This window comes from Cebidichthys violaceus, unplaced genomic scaffold, assembly GCF_023349555.1.
Source record: "Cebidichthys violaceus isolate CVI_PGR_0920_01 unplaced genomic scaffold, fCebVio1.0.p SCAF_2, whole genome shotgun sequence".
NCBI classification, from domain to species: domain Eukaryota; kingdom Metazoa; phylum Chordata; class Actinopteri; order Perciformes; family Stichaeidae; genus Cebidichthys; species Cebidichthys violaceus.
In genome coordinates this window covers 11797999-11815511 of record NW_027176372.1, presented here as the reverse complement: position 1 = coordinate 11815511, position 17513 = coordinate 11797999, and the positions used below count along the sequence as shown (strand labels likewise).

The 17513-nt window shown below is 43.0% G+C and overlaps 1 protein-coding gene across 3 annotated transcripts in view; it reads left to right on the top strand.

Annotated features, from left to right (window-relative positions):
* Positions 1-2505: 2505 nt before the first annotated feature.
* Positions 2506-17513, top strand: part of ablim3 (actin binding LIM protein family, member 3) — a 39542-nt gene continuing 24534 nt past the window's right edge. For all 3 annotated transcript variants that reach the window (XM_068714415.1, XM_068714414.1, XM_068714413.1), the window contains exons 1-2: positions 2506-2926; positions 10058-10192. In XM_068714415.1, the coding sequence (XP_068570516.1) occupies positions 2914-2926; positions 10058-10192 (148 nt within the window). In that variant the 5' untranslated portion in view covers positions 2506-2913. The remainder of the gene's footprint in view (positions 2927-10057; positions 10193-17513) is intronic.

The following is a 17513-nucleotide window of genomic DNA, read 5'->3' as shown; positions in this document are numbered from 1 at the left end:
GCTGCCTTCAGTGCACAGGAAGGCCAGCTTCCTGTTTTTCTGCCTCATCAGTTTGGAGGACAAAAGCAACACAACGCAGGAGTGACACAGGAGCACAATCAGCACCCGGCACAAGTCATACCCTCAGGGCACCCACCTACGTAGTGTCACACCCACACACACATACACACACACACACCCTGATAAAGATGGCTCATTTAAGTAAATCATTATCCATACTGATCACAATCAGCTCTGACTAATGTCACAATGTGGCGTGTTGTAATCAATTTACCATCTATGCAACATTTAGAATTCATTACATGAATATAAAATCTGCCACATACAGCCTTAGGTTTGCTGGACAGTGAATGGATGAAAGAACAAATAGGTTACACAGTACAAAGTTTTGCACTCTTTGCCAGCAGGAAACCCTATAATGAAAGAATTTGTCTTTCACTGAAATCCACACGTTAGTTTTACAAAGCTCTCTGTTGGAGCTGAGTGAGTGAGTTAAGCAGATTAAAGGGACAAAGAGAGAACATCTTGTACAACCATTGAGCTCCAGAACCAAAGAGGTTAGAGACTGTGCAGGGCAGCAGAGAGAGAGAGAGAGGCGCCTCTCACATCCCCCCATTGTCCAGTTTCCTCAAGGATTCAGAACCACGGCTTTCTCAGGACACGGGACAAGGCAGTTTATGGTTTTATATATATATATAAAAACATAAACTGCTTTGTCCCGTTCTGTTTGCTTGCTGTTTAGTCTGTAGTCTTAAAGTCTTTAAATTTGTCGGGTCTTTGACTTTTGTTGCATTTGGCCAAATTCAATTGCCTGTAAACATGATCTGACTTGATGTCTGTTTGGGAAACAGCGTCTGGGTGTTTCACCTTTCGATGGAGATCTTTCCACATTGATACCACTGAGCCCATTGAATGCCAACACACCACTGAGTCAGAATGCACAACAGTTCTGCTATCAACAATCATGCAAGTCAAAGTCCTATACTGTGTTGCATAACTTTAAAGGTCAGTTAATGTAAGGTAATTACTGAGATTCTACAACCAAACAGCATAGTAAATCCGTCAACAGCTTGGCAATTAACCTCTACTACTCGACAGCAGCTCCGCCTTAGATAATCCAATTAACAAATTTGCTTACGTCGACTTTCCAGGAGAGGGCGGTGTCATAACAGTGTTAGCAACAAACCCAGTCTGGAACTGATCAAAACACCAACAAGTCTCAGTTTCATGAAGGCTCTCGACAATCTTTAAATCACTTTGTTTCATGCAGTCTGTGTGGTTCTTTTGAAATGTTTCTCATGTGATCCGTATGCCTATTGTTCTGACCAGATTCACATGACACTGGTTTAACAAATGATTCAATTCATTTAAAACGCTTCAGACACTGAGCCTATCTATCTCACCTCGTGTGAAAAATGAATTAAGACTGAGACTAATGAGTTTGTAACAATTAACACTTCTTGCAGTGTGATGTGGGCTATAGGGTCCCCAAAGCGTTCACATACAGCACAGAGTGACGTCGCTTAACGCAGATTATTGAGAGAGCAGTCAAGTCACCAATAGAGAGGCAGAGCAATACCGGAAATAAGGCTACTTTGCTTTCAAAATAAAACCATCAAAAATACTTCTTGAAAGCTATTCGGCCTCTAGATCCATGTGACATGAAGTAGGCTGCTTATTGCCACTGTTATTAAATGACCTAGCTTATGAGCTACGAAGAAAGAAAGATTTAAGTACAGCCTATTTAATGTGTGCTAATGTAGGCTAGTTCTTGGACAAACATATCAAGCTATAATTTCACAGTTTGATACTGGCCAATGGAATCAGCTGGTATTTCAATGCAGATTTTGCTTGTAGGAGAAGGACATCATATTATTGTTAACATTGTATTTGTAGTTCAGTCCCTTAATAACAATGTATGCTGATAATTTGTAAAGCAATTAAACAAATGGCATCTGTTCAAATCTACAAAATTTGAATAAGGCGTTTAAATAGGTTGTTTTAAGGCTTTTTTGAAAACCCTTTTTTACCTTGATAACAGCATAGATGAATAATTAACGGATGGCCAGATATTTCAAATAAATGTATAAATTAACTGAAAAGCACAGAGCCCTTAAAATGTACCAAATTCTATGTTTAAGAGATTTTTAAATTGCGTTTTTTCAGGGGGTTTAATTTGTTTTTTTGATGACTGACATATTTTCCAAATAGATTATATCAAAAGAATGTGTAAAATAAAGAAAAAGTAATGTGATATGTTTCCACCTTTTCAGAATTATGGACAAGTAAAGGCACATCTGAAAATCAACACCTAATCATTTAAGGGTATTTTATGTGATTAGCTTTGTTGTAATTTGAACGCTTTAGACACACAGACAAGATCAGGGTCATGAAACTCCTTTTGTTCATTTTATTTTGAAAGTGAAGGCCGGAACAGGTCTGCCGCGGCTGCGTGGACGCTGTGTGAGAGGCGCACGGTGACAGCAGCAGCACACCGTCAGGGAGAGCGCGGCAGAGCGAGATTCAGCCACGAGCGAAAATGTGAAGGTGGAATCCGACTGAGCAGCATTGTTTCTGTGGAGGAAAACAAAACAAAAACACAGCCGACTTTCCCACGCAGCAAGAACAGGAGCGCTATTTTGGATTTTTGTAATCACTGGAAATACCCTCGCTTTATTTTTATTTTATTATAAATTTTTTTGTACCCTTCTTTCTGGCTCTGTCCACCTTGTCAGAACTGGAAGCGGTGTTGAGCAGCAGAGTGAGGAGCATCATTTACGTTCCCTAGATGTTCAATTTGTTTACATTGCACAATTTGGAGGGAGTGAACTGCCCCGTGAAGATTTCCTCTCGCTTTATGGGATTATTCTCGACGGAGACGCTTTGTTTGAAATAAGAACAACAGTGGGCATCATGAGTTCCAGCGGTAAGTCCAATCCTGCGCGCTTTATCTCGCCACTTGAAAGCGCGAGGACGGTACCTCTATGTGAGCGCAGAACTACCGTTGAACGATGGTAGTCTAGAGATGGAAGAGAAAGTGCCAACTGAAGTCAGGTTGAAAACAAAGCTCAACCAATTCCACTTCGCCTCAACACGCCATACATTCAATGTCTTTGTAATGTTAATTATAGAACTCATGTGATACAAATCTCTGCCTATAATGTCTACAAATCCCTTATCAAAGACTTGGAGCCGGTTTAGAGAGGACAGGAGAGCTAAGTATACCTGGAGGTCAAAGGAGAATATTCCCAGAGTTCATCCATTGAGGCGCATTTTTGGGATTCTTCATCCTCATAACAGCTGTTGCTTGGTCCCTCCCAATGTCTGCTCCCCTCTTCTGTCACTCGTTCAGCTTCTTCTCTCCTTCCTGGTCCTCTTAGCCACCACCAGCAGCAGTACCTCTGACCTCTCATGGGAGACCTCCCAGGCATTCAGCTGTTGCCTCTTTGTAAAAAAAAAAAAAAAGAAGCCCTCCTGTCCTCTTGCAGGAGCAGGAAACTCTCGAGCTGGAGGTTTCTGACCTGACCACTGTCGGTCTCATGGAGTTTAGTTCATTGTGATGCAGCACATTACAAATAAGTCTGACAGCCTGAGGGGCTTCTGTCATACTTACCCTGGTCCGGCCCAGGGGCCTGCTATGATGCTAAGCTGACCTTGCATCAGCTGACTGTGACCCTGATCCTCTGTCAGCTGAATCAGGGCTTTTTCCCCTGTAGGGCTGGCTGGTGTGAGCATGTATGCGTGCCTCCACTTTGTTGTGCACAAAGTTACCGCCGCCTGATTCACAACGGTTGGATCTCCAAGGGAAGACTTTTAAAGAAATGTCCCTTAGCTGTCAGTGAGGCCACTTGAAGTCAATGGACATCGTGGGTGCTCCGTGAAGTGACGGTGGTGTCATGTGCATCCTGTCCTCCCTGTCCCCTGTCCTCTGTGTCTACAGAAAGGAACCGGGTATTACTGCATCATTCATAATCCAGCTTGTCATCGTGTGGCGCTACATTATTCATTCAGTGCTCTTAACCCTTTGGTACTGAGGCTGCCAGGTCCCCGTGCCCCGCGTGCCGGGAGTGGTGTCGCAGCTCCGCTCTCCCCGAGAAAATGTGTAGAATTCTTTTGTTAAGCTTCAAAAATGCTTTTCTCAACTGACACCGAGGAGGAGGGGGGGGGGGGGGAGGGCGTGCAACACAGCGTGTGGAGAGCACACACAAACCTGTGTTTATGCCGTTTGACTGTGAGTATGCGTGTCAGCACCGTCACACCTGGCAGATTTTGGTGTGACATGTCTGTGCTTCTGGCCTTATAGGCCTAAAAACACAGCACATCCCCGCCCCCTTCCAGTCAGTCAAACATATGCTCCCCTCTGACTCCAGGCACACTCAAGGGTTGGACATGAGTGGGCCTGTTAGGCGGTGCTGTGTGCACTGTTTTCTCCGCTGTATGTGATAACCCAGAGGCCAACAACACACACACACACACACACACACACACACACACACACTGAGTAATTACACACAGCTCCAACTGTCTGTCTTCATCTTCTGGGCCTTCTATCTCTCATGGTCACCGGGTTTTGTGCGTGTCTGGTCAGACTCCTATTTTCTGCCTGGCTGGCATTCGAGGCAGGTCAGTTTCATGTGGAAAGAACTTTGGTTTCACATACTTAAGATATACTTCATGATTATTAGGAAATATTCCCGCAGAGTAAAGATGTACAGTGTGTGTGTGTGTGTGTGTGTGTGTGTGTGTGTGTGTGTGTGTGTGTTTTAGGGGAGCGATAAAACACATGTTGATCAATACACTCATCATTGAGCTCGGGGACCTGAGGGGATCTGCAGAGCCATACATCACAGGCAGCACCTCTCTCTTTCTCCTTCTCTCTGTAAAGCAGAGAGTTCTCAGGCAGCAGACAAAATACATCCCGAACTTCAAAAATTGTTTTTATACGATGAAACGTTTACGCTGCCTTCTTGGCCAGGACCCTCTTGTAAAAGAGATTTAAAATCTCAATGGGATTATCCTGGTTAAAAAAAGGTTCAATAAAAAAAAATGGATTGGCTCTAAATTTGGTACAATAATTGAATGGTTACCAGACCAAGAATCCTGACTAGCGTCACTATGATTCTCCAATACAGGTAAATTACCAAATACCTGCTAAACTAATGACTGATGGAGGCAATAGAATAGAAGAGTGGATCATCCGCCGACCACAGAATGTGAAGTTTGATGAAATCCAGCGCTTTCCAGAGACCTTGTCATGGATCAAAAGCGTTGGCCAAAGGGAAATATTGGTTTAATGATGGTAAAATGTCAGCAAGTTCATAAAATCATAAGAAATGGTCCTCTGGGAACCATTCATATCCATGTTAAACTTGGTCTGTACCAAAGTGTGTGACCCACTGACAGACAGTGTCCTCCTGAGACCCCACTTCTAGAAGGGAAAAGATAAATAAATATATCGATACACAAGACGAGTACGAGATTAAATGATGAGGAATGAGTGAGAACAAGGGTGGACAGGGAACGGAGCCACATCATACATGATTCCTGCTCTTCGGCCTCATCTGGTGAGCAGCTGAAACCAGAGCCAAACACCATTTAGCACTCCTCCTGCCAGACGCCTTAGTTCAATAACACAGAGAACAAAGGTGGGAGACAAAGATGCACAGATGCACGCGTGTATATTCATAGTACGTAATGTACAACTGGTATTTACAGTTCAACACAAAATGTTTTTGTTTTTAGTCATTGCGGTTACTCCTCTGGTACTCAGTTTAATCTGTGTAGAACAGTTAAAACCCTTGTGGAAAGGACACTGGAGACTGCACCGCATGGAAACATTCTGTTGCCAATTCATCTTTAAACTACAAAGCTATTTTTTTTAATTTAATTTGAATGACTGGAATAAAAAGAAGGCTCATTCAGCTCAAGGCTACACCACTGTGGCTTGAGTGTGTTGCTGCCTCAAGGTTTCTGTCTCCATGACCTTGGCCTCTGGTGGGATTGAGTGATCATTCAGACTGTCAGTAGCAGTCTGACCTCTCTCTCTCTCTCTCTCTCTCTCTCTCTCTCTCTCTCTATCTCTTCATGGAGTGACCATGTGTTTGCAATACCACTGGATGCCATCGTTGCTCTGATGAATGCTCCCTGCCAAGGTTCTGACAGAGACGAAGGGAGATAAAGACAGTGGATGGTGGGGTGTCGTTGAGACACCTGATCATTGGCTGCATTAGATTACAGATGGGGAAGGCATGGTTTTGCTTTGTCCTGACAATATTAAGTATAAAATGCTGATTATGTTTCCCTAAAATACAAAGAACGTATTTGTGTCTTAGACACACCTTGAACCAACTACAACTTGTGAAGGTTTGTTCAGTAGGCTTACTAACAACCACTGAGCTATTACTAAACTGAGTAGAACACAACTTGCTACAACCCATGAGTGTAGTGAGCTTGGACTGCAACCAACGATGATTTTCATTATCGATTAATCGCTTGGTCTATCAAATCTCTGAAAAAAATAATCACCAAATTCCTCACAATTACAAATTGCCCCAAATGTGACATCTTCAAATGCCTTTTTTTTTTTTTTGTCAAACCAACATTTGGAGATATTCAGTTTACTGTCCTCGCAAAAAGTCACATCTTTGTAATAGTCATATCAATATCCAGCCTTTGCAGCTGATTTACTATACTTTAGATTGTAGACATTAGCTCATGAACATTTAAGCTACAGGTAGGTATATCACTCAGCATATAAGTGGCTTAGTGTGGTTGACTAAGATTTGCTTTAAACCTGACCTGTCTGTTTGCACTAGTTATAGTTGCCCCTGATTTGCTGATACAACTGACAAACATGGGTATGTTACTAACTACAAAGTAATTGTAGTTAACAGCAAAACAACACATTTCTCCTTTAATAATTCATCTTGAATCCACATCGTCTTTGTAATGCTCCTCTTTCATTCTTCGCCACGCTCTTCACTCCACTCACTCGTCACCACTGATCTCCCAGCATCCCTTGTGACTGAGCTCCCAGCGTGTGCTTCCCCTGGGGCTGTCAGGTCAGGGGCAGAAAATAGCAGCAGCCTCTCCGTCCCTGGGGATGCTGTCGGCCTCCCTGACCCTGGCCCTGTTCTCATCACCTGTCTGCCGTATAGGCTGTTTTCTCCCGGGGCGCTTGTCACTGATTTGGAGTCAGTGGATTACACCTGTAGTCCTGTGGCTATCATTAGAAGAATGACTCAACACCTCAGCATGGGAGAGGATGAAGGGTTGTTTGAGAGCTCTGTAATGGGTTAAGACGGGGAGAGGATGGCTGTGTTCAATGAGAATGAAGGCAATGACGCAATTAGATAGAGTTAAGAAACGCGTCGGCTCCTGAGCCTTTTGTGTACCTGGATTCTCTGCGTGGGTGGGGCTTTATTTTTTGGCATGCACATTCAACTAGCTCAATAAGCATCTCATTCATTAAAACATACTTGTTGCTAATTTGCAGGAATTTGCCGCGCCTCTGACTGTTTAATTTTAGGCATGTGTTGATAATCTTCATTCAGCATCTTGCTCAGTTTTTACAGTATGTTGTGTCTTTTATACAGCTTTGCCTGACTGGGCTGGGCTGGGCTGCGAAAACAGAGGAGGTTATACTCTGTCAGAGGTTTGTTCTGGCCGTGTTTCAGAAGGTCAGCATTGCAAATGAATGTCCTGTGTGTTTCCAGTAGCTGTTGGCACAGGCTTACATGTACCGCCATTAGTTCCCATTGTCTCTCATTCACACCTGATGGGATCAGTGTTGCTCATTTGGTTTTGTGCCTGGTCTCTCTCACACACACACATAGGACACTTATCAGGCAGGGTAGTGGGTCCCAGTGGTGCTGCCAGCATTGTTAGGGAAACAATGAACTAACAGAGACTTGAGTGTGGGAGATCGGGAGTGGGAATTAATCATGATTGCATATTTCCAGTGCCCACACAGGAAAATAAACTGCATGCCTTCATTCTGTCTTGCAACCCATGGATATATGCATCTCCTCACACGTACTGTAGCCCACACTATGCATATACCACCGTCAAACTTGAAGCGTGCAAAGGGTGCTCAGGCTATGAAGCGTGCAAGGCTGTTCGACTTTTTAAGTGCTGCGAGTCTTTCGGGATACATCCAGTGAAATGGAATCAGACAGTTCTGTCATGCCAGCCCATATGCTGATGCTGCTCTGACTGAAACGGCAAAGTCGTTCAGTCAGCTACTCAGGTAGACATTAAGGCCAGCTGGTTACCCTGCCATTATACCCCTCACCCGGAGAGTAGGACCACTCAAATGCTCCTTCACGAAGATGGAGCAAAATAAGAGACTGTGAACCCAGCTGTTCTGGCACAGTCTTGGTATTGGGAGGCTGGTTGTCTCTGCTTGTGGATGTTTGTATAGCCCAGAGGAGAGGATGGACCTGTAAAGAGCCTCTAATAGCTTAAATGGTCTTAGATAAATTCATTTTCTTCACTCATTTAAGATCAAATGAATCTATCATTTTGACCTTTTTGCTTGTGAGAGCATTTATTCCATTACTGTTATCTCTGTATGTGAGAACTTGCTTTCCTGGCAATGTGAAATAGCTGTTGGGCTGGCAGGAGTCTGACATGTAAGCTAATGCATAATGAGTTAAGGAGATCCATCCACTTTCTAACCTGACGCAGCAGTGCGCGTGTGTATTTGTGTGTGTGTGTATGTGCATGTTTGTGTGTGCATGTGTGTGTCAGCCCGTATGAGTGGGAGAGAAATAGAGACAGTGGGAGAGAAAGCCTGGAGCTTACCCAGCTTACATAGGTGTCAGACCTCACTTCTTCAGAACAAGTGTTGACAGAGCTACAGACTGATCTTATTATGTGAAATGCCCACAGTACAGTCTGTAGAGTAGGATAATCAGAGCCCCAGTTCTAGTGATGGCTTGCAGCATCGTGGTGAAGAAACCTTTGTTGAAAAAATTCATTATGATTTTTAATTATTACTATGTTATTATTTCAATTAAAGTGTACATTTGTTGTGGCTGCAGACACGGAAATGTTGATTATTGTTTTCTATGTGATTGACAATGCCACTGTCTAATTTCATTAGTGGCAATAAGCTACATTGGTTTCAGGCTACATGAAAAACCAATTATATTTTCATTCTAGACCAGTAACTGTGAGATGAAACTATTTCATGTCCAATCATAGCTTAGCTACAGTAATGAGACACGGCAAGCCTTGTATTTCTCTGCATGTTGAAGCAGTGTACATGGGGCTCTAGTAAGCAATACTCCATGTATGGAGTTTGGATAGTGGGTTTTTTCCATCTTTTTTTGGTAAACTTTATACAAACCCCAAAAATACAAGAGCAAACGTGTAAAGAATGGATAAGAGTGTGTTTGTCTGCTCTAACGCAAGCTGAAAAAATTAGCATGTCACGCTAACTAGCCTACTACCTACAGTAGTAACCCAGCATTAGCCTAGTAAATCAGCTGTATTGGATTAGCGCACAAGCAATCCCAGCGAAACTCTTTATCTGAAATAGAATTACTCCAACAAACTTGGTTAGTCCTCATCCTTAAAGCCATGACATATACAGACAGGCCTTACATTTTATCTTATCATACTTAAATGTAAGAACAATACTGTTTCTTTGCTGTTAGGGTACTGACATTTTGGGACAGATTATCTTTAGAAAGCTCTTTCATATTCACCTGTTGAAGGTAACGTTAGCTTTATTAGCTAAGCTAGCTAGCTTTTATGTTAATAAAGTCTTCCACCGACAGTTGGCAAATTGGCAAAAAACTGTTGCTGGTTAGAGATGGTAAGCTCGCTTTTGTTTGTCACTGTCAAAAAGAACCTATTGCTTTGAAAATGACTGAGGATTTCATGCGGTAATCTACCACCATTATCATTGTGAACTGTGCTTTGCAACAAGAGAAAGCTTGACAGGCGTAGCACTATGGGCGGCTTGGCAAACGAGTCAATTAATCTTGCAAAATAGTTATGTCAAACACGTAAATAGAATAATAAATGTGTGTTTTTTTGTCTTCTGCAGCTTATCACCAAGGCTCTGCGGCAAGTGAACGAAGTTCTGGACTAATCCGGTGCCAGCGATGTCGTGAAGTATGCAAAGGAGAGGTGGTACGAGTACAAGAAACCCACTTCCACGTGAAGTGTTTCACCTGCACCGGTAAGACATGGGAACCTGATCCAAAACAACACAACACAGCAAGTGGTAGAGTCGACAAACAGCTGTTGTGATCACAGAAACCCTTGTTGTCTTACAAAGTCTCCAGGCGTGGGTGTTCCTGGTCATAAATGTTGTCAAAGTTAAATAAGAGGAGACTCAGATACCGGTAGTACACTAGAAACAAAGACATCTATCTTGTATCACATCCGTACCTTCCATACACACACACACCCACACACACACATTGACAAATATACACTCACTTCCTCATCCATCTCCTAGTGAACATGCTGTGTGCGATACTAGTAGCCCATGGTGGGAATTGGAACAGATCAGAGGTGCCTTGCAGGGGACTTAGGCTCCTGCTAAGGAAGCTAGTTATTGCGCTGCCAACTTGGAGAGGATTTCCTCTGGGTGTACGCTGTGGTCTAATGACACTGTGTCAACTAGCTTTGCAGTGTTACAGGTGAGCACTGGTGACCTACAATAGATACAGTGGTGACATCTTACATCCCCTTTAACAGTGATAGAGGGACACGTGTTTCTATTTTGTATTGTACTAATATATATATATATACTGTATATATGTGTGTATATATATATATATATATATATATATATATATATATATATATATATATATATATATATATATATATATATATATATAATCTGTTTGAATTAATTGTTTGATATTTTGGAAAATACATGCCCAGCCAAGAAATATTCAAATTATTGCTTTAAGAATTTAGGTAATATAGTAGAAATACTTTTTAAAATCCCTATTATTTTTCACATGTTGTCGACTGTGCAGGCAAAACATATTCATGCTGCAAGCAGTTGGCATGACTGAATCTGACATTTAGGAAACTGTTCAGATCAGATGAATGGGGTGATTCTTTTTCTTTGGCTCAGCAAGATTGCAAAAAACACTTCTCTAAGGAGGTTTATGACAGTCAAGTATTTTGTGCATGTGCAAATTTTAAATCAAAGAACCGAGGAATTGTATTTGTCATGCTGCTGTACAGTATTTGTCATGCTGCTGTACAGTCTGCAGCAAGCGTGCTCAGTTGTATGTTAATAACATTTCTATAGCAGTAAAGTCAGTCATGGTTACGTTCAGTCATTTGCAGATGAATTTAAAACAAACAAGCAGATAGATTATCATCTAATCCATAATTTTTGCATAGTCTGGCATAATTACCACCTGACACAAATACCTCCCCACTTTGTTCACCACCTTATGTTGACATTATGCCACTCTGACTTAGTTGAATAGGGCCGAAGCATTCTAGTTCTCTGATTTAAGTAAAACTTTGCAGTACAATAAATGTGTAAGTATGTTGTGAGAAAGGCATCAGTATAAGACTGGACCACTACTAAAAATAGACCAGATCTATATTTATGATTTATTTACTCTAACTATAACTAAACTTAAAATTTGGAAATCGAAAGCTTGAATCTTTTATTTTGATCGAATTGTCACTGCAAATGGATACTAATTGTAATACTTTACCAGTTATTTAGGCTTAATCATTTTAGTTTTATTGAGATTTAATTTTCCCCTCAAGAGGCACCATTTCTAATGTATCTTGACCTATTCCATATTCAGATAAATCTGTTTGAGAAATGTATTTCTACAGATGTATTCCCTATTATTCCTGTTTGGACTGTAGATCTTTTGAGGCATTTTCTGTGTCAGCTTTTCAGAGACTTTCTTTTTATTTTTAGACTGTTTAAAACACTTGTGTTTTCACCCATAAACATTTCATTCAAATGTCTATCTTAATAAATCATTCAATCCCATTTTCATAGTTACAAAAACGAAGTGAAATATGTCCACAAGACATGTTCACTATGTGTAGCCATCACACACACACACACAAAAAACACATGAGTGGGAACTATACACTATACAGTGCACACATACACACTCAACAATACGTGTGCACATCCATACATGCATGCACGCTCGCGGTGGTTGTGAGGGGTTGCTGTGGTAACGGTGTGAAGGGGCACCCGGGCCCTGGTTGGTGGATATTCTCAGCATCTCTATGGTGCTATTAACCAATCGGAAGGCTCCACTCTGTGCCCCAGAGAAAAAGGGGGGTGAACACAGGAAGCGAGCAGAAAAAAAAGAGAGAAAGAGGGGGGATGGGGGTGCTGTTTGTGTCACCTAAACATTACATCATCACTTGAGTGTAATACCAGTCTGATTCGCTTCTTCCTTTTCATTCCCCTCTCACTCGCAGCAGCGGTACAGTAATGGAAAACTGTCATTGATGAGCATCATGTTAAATGCACCCACCAGAAGGCCCTCCCCTCTCATGTTCCAGAGAGCTCTCCACATCCCATGAGGCAATGGGGCACTATTGTGCGCCCAGACCCCGCCACATCCCTGTCTATAATATGCTCTCCTGTATGGGCCTCTGCAGAGCCAGCAGTTTTTCTAAAGCTGTTATTGTTCAGTGCCTGACCCCACTCACACGCAAACATGTTGCATGTTCTTTTGAACTTGATAAACTCAATCCATTCCCTATTGTTTGTGCTTCTGCTCTCTGCTTGCCATTAGTTCCGCTGTCTATTTTTCGAGGCTGAATGAGTGTGAACGCGGTAGCGGGATTTCTATGTTTTCTTCCATCTCTCAGTTGCCTTTTCTCTCAGTTTTTGTCCTTCTGTTTCTTTCTCTTGCTTTCTCCCTTTCTTTCCTGGTGACAGTCACCCAAGCATGAAATCAATTTCTCATCTTGGGATAGGATGACATTGGCATGCGGGGCATAGCGATTTGGAGGCTAATGGCTAAACTGTATTAGACCATTGCGCCAGAGTGACAATCCAATGTCAGCTGCCAATTGCCTGATCTGTCGGACGTGTTCATGAACTCTGTGACTGGGGTGTGTTTCAATGTTTGATTTCCTTCTTTGCTGGGCATTTTTTCCCATTTGTTACTTTGTGAGCACACACATCCATCCATCCCGTCTATCATTTTACCCCCCCCCCCCCCCCCCCCCCCCCACACACACACACACACACACACACAAGCCACATTACCTTCCTTATGACACATCATCATGATTCCTCACTCATGCATTAGTCAGAAGAAGAACAGATCACTAATCATGTGCGTTCAACCTCTCATATGAAGCCATTATACAGCAGTTGATTATAGCATGAAGAAGCAGCCACGCAATCAGCTCAAGAAAAAAAGTCTGTGGAAAATTCTGAAGACAGAAGCCAGCTCACAGATTGATGCAACAACTCCAGACATCGAGAAGGCAGTTTGTGTGTGTGTGTGAGTGTGTGTGTGTGTGTGTGTGTGTGTGTGTGTGTGTGTGTGTCTGTGTGTGTGTGTGTGTGTGTGTGTGTGTGTGTCTGTCTGTGGCACTTCTCAGTGTAGCAGCGGGCTGTACAGTATGGATAATGTGGTGTTGTATTACAGGCAGACGGGCTGAGTCGTGCATACTGGCCTAATGACATAGTGACCACATTTATCCTGCCTCTGAAGCATAATCGGCACTCTTGGATTCCAACAGTAACAACGGGGCCTGTCAGTGGCCACGGGCGCAAAGCTAACACACACATAAATCACACAAGCAAAGGCAAGATGTGCACGTGTTGTCCTGTGTGCAGCCAACTCACATGCAAACAGAAAACACAGAAGTACAGAAACAAATATACAACTACGGACAGAGACAGATGCAAACACATTCGCACATAAACCGCCGGGCTGCTCCCAGTAGTTCTTTATTTTCAGAGACAAAACAGATTGTTCTCATAAAACAGCGCCAAAGGGAATAGCAGATTTACACAGATAGGTCAGATAAATACTTCACTGCTTTGCTAATGCTCCATTTCTAGCTGGTATTCTCACCAGGGCTCTTGTGAAATTGCAGCATCTTTGTCTTTTTTCTCTGCAGACCTTTTTTTTCCAGTCAGTTCAGCTTTTGATGCCATTAGCCCCATCACTCAACCTGCGTGTTAATAACATCGACCTGTACTGCACCTCCGTTCTGTTCACTGAAGGCGAGGGACAGACTGAGATAGAGAGAAACACAGCGGAGGGCGAGGAGGGAGAGGGAAAGACAAATAGCAAAGAGAAATAGAAAGAGAGGTTATAGATAAAGAGACACACAGCACAGAAAAAAAAGTGGGGGTTTACAGGGAAGGGGAGCTTCCTGTAGCTATAGCAACCGCTGGTACTCTGGTCCAATCACCACGCCAATGCCTGGTTGCTAGGGAGAGATTCCGCCGGAGAGAGTCGGGAGTGCGGGCAGGCAGCGGCGCTTTTCCCGTACGACTCTCCAGGATCTGGGATAGATGACGGAGATTATTCCTACGCTTGTCTCTCTCAAGCTTTACCGTCCTGAGGGGGTTTTAACACACTGATGCCCCGCCTATTGTCTTTAAGTGTCTGACTCAGTGAAGGTGGGATTTCTGAAAGATAAAGAGGATCATTTAGCGACACAACCCTGCTGTGTTGGACAAAGACCCACATACACACACACTAAACCAGTACATATGTACACAGAGCTGTAGCTGGAGAGCATTTTTATTGCTTATCACAAGGCTCCATCTCTCACGGCAGGTTGGTTATCCCTGTGCTTGTGTGTGAGAGATGTGATTCACGCCTATTTTCCCCTCCGCTGAGTGTCTTATCAGCCCTCAGAGGGTTAAAAGCTGAAGGCCTCGACAACGGGGCTGGTCTGCTGGTATGAAGGGACTCCACTGGGCAACCATCTGTCTCCATCAACTACCGCAGCCAAATGCTAGGAAAACCCTGTCACTCATGCACGATTTCTTTCTGCTTTAGCCTTAAGCTGCCTCCCTCTCTGTCTCCTCTCGCCCTCCTCTACGACCACATCTCCGTCTGTTTTCTGTTACCGGTTTTCTTTTTTATAGCCACGCTAGCGGCATGGCTCTTGGGAGAGCAATGTCAGTCTGCCAGTCTGCCACTTTGGTCCAGCTTGAGATATCTCAGCAACTATTGGATGGATTGCCATTACATTTTGTAGAGACACTCATGGTCTCTAGAGGATGACTCCCGCTGACTTTGGTGATAGCCTCACTTTTTCTCTAGTGCCATCATGGGGTTGACATTTTCGGTTATGAGTGAAATATCCTAACAGTGAGGTGGGCTGCCATGAAATCTGGTCCAGACACTCAATGTCCCCAGAGGAGCCTTTCCTTAAGCGCCACAAGCAGCTATACATTTTCACTTATTCAGTCAAATATAAACTTGAGGGATTGACACATTCTTTTTTATAGACATTCATTGTTCCCAGATGATGAATCCTAATGACTTTAGTGGTCCTTGACCTTTTTTCTAGTTCAGCAAGTTGACATTTGGAGTAAAATGTTTTAACAAATTGGATGGCCTGAAATTGTGTACAGACATGTGCCCCAGAGGATGAATTATAATAACTTTGATCATCTACTAGCATGCTAATATAAAATAGGGACATGGTAAACATACCTTCTAAACTTTAGGATGTTAACATTATCGTTGTAGCCATCGCGCTGAAAGCCCCATGCCAGAGCGCAGCCTCACAAAGCTGCTAGTGTGTTTGTAGACTTTTGTTTCCCTCCTCTTCCTGTCTGTCCGATCTCCTCCTCTCACACCCTGTGATTTGGCACAACTTGAGAAAACGCGTTATTTACTCTTGAAGTGTTTCCTCCTGTCAGAAGGGCTCAGATCCAGGGGACGGAGGGAGGGCAGTGGAGCCCGGGGCCCACGTTGGTAGCACAGATGTGGGGGTGAATAGGTGAGTACCTCCCCTGCTGAAACGTGTCACTGCCCCACTGCATACATGCCTCTCTGCTTCACTGTGGCTGGCCCTATTATTTTGAAGAAAAAAAAAATGACTTTACTTGTATTTTTGTATAATTGTTGACAAAAATAATTAGATTGTGCAGCGGGTCTACTTTGAAGTACTGTACAAAGCATGTCCATTTACTTAATTGCACATTATGAAGACCTAACAGTAGCATAATGAGCTCAGGGAAGAGTCGCAGTGAGATAATTTGGGGGGAGTGGGGAACGAAGGGAGACTCTGTGAAAGAAAGGGAAAGTTGCATGTAGGTGCAGTTCCGTAGCGAGGAAAGAGGGTGCAAATTGAGATAAAGTGGAGACCTTGTGCTCAGAGCCACAAAGCTTTGGAAGCAGTCTTTAAACAGAAAGACAGAGAAAGAGGAGGGGAGGAGGCAGGGCTGTCAGCACTATTTTGGGGTTCCGGCCCAGGCCGACTTTGAGAAGGGAATTTTAATTGCGTCTGTTGGCTGGAGATAAATACCCAATCACGTGGACCCCCTGTGGGTGCCTAATCAGCGTGGTTCTAATGACCACAGCTGCAGACACCGGCCTACATGCTAACCTCTAATCACTAGACTTATGATCTAGATGCTACCTTCCTGCCTTGCCAAAAAAGAGAAATATGGAGAGAAGCAGCGTCTTTTAGTTTTCCTCATTAGAGCACCATTCGGGGAAAGATCATAAAATGGGCAACTAGATGAAATTAAGTCTTTGATGTCGTCTTGCAAAGCTGATTATGTTTGGCTTAGGAAGCTATTTGATGAGAAACCTGACTATGTCTCCATCAAATAATACAAAGTTTCTCATATAAACAAATTGTTTTATTAACTTGGCAATTCTACTTGATTATGATTTTCCACTCAAACTGTGTGCGCTTTCCCACAAGCAGTACCAGTATAAATTACCCGAAGGCCATTCGTATGACGGTGAGACAGACCAGGGTGGTTCTGCGTCGGTTGTGTTGCGCTGTTGTTTTTATGGGTTGGTGTCCACACCATGTGGAGCTGGTTGTGTGGCTGTAACCAAAAGCCTTTCTTCTCGGAGCCAAGCTAAGCCACGTCTCTGCGGCAGCAGAGACAACCGAGCTCTGACCCAACTCCACCCACTGTGCTGGCAGCTACAACAAGTTTGAAACTTCTGCTTAATGGTTACAGATAAAATGAGAGAGCTTGAAAAGTAAAGGGACTGCCTGCAAGTGAGCTGTAAACATGGAGGCTCTAATCGGGAGGTTTGAAGAATTGTCAAGTTGGGTTTTCCTTTGAGTCTATCGAGGTGCCTGTAAACAGGTTCAAATGCAAGAAAAACACCCCTGCATTGAGATCATGCTTTCTTCAGGTATTCCGATGGATTTTTTATATTCTCAACCCACAAATGAACACTTGGAGACACATAGTTTTCTTTGGACAGTCACCTCAAATGTACTATAGAATAGATAGAGGTGTACGTGGTGTGTGTTTTAAGTCTTTGAATATCTTGTTGTACTTAAAGATGGTCTTATTATTTATGTATTGT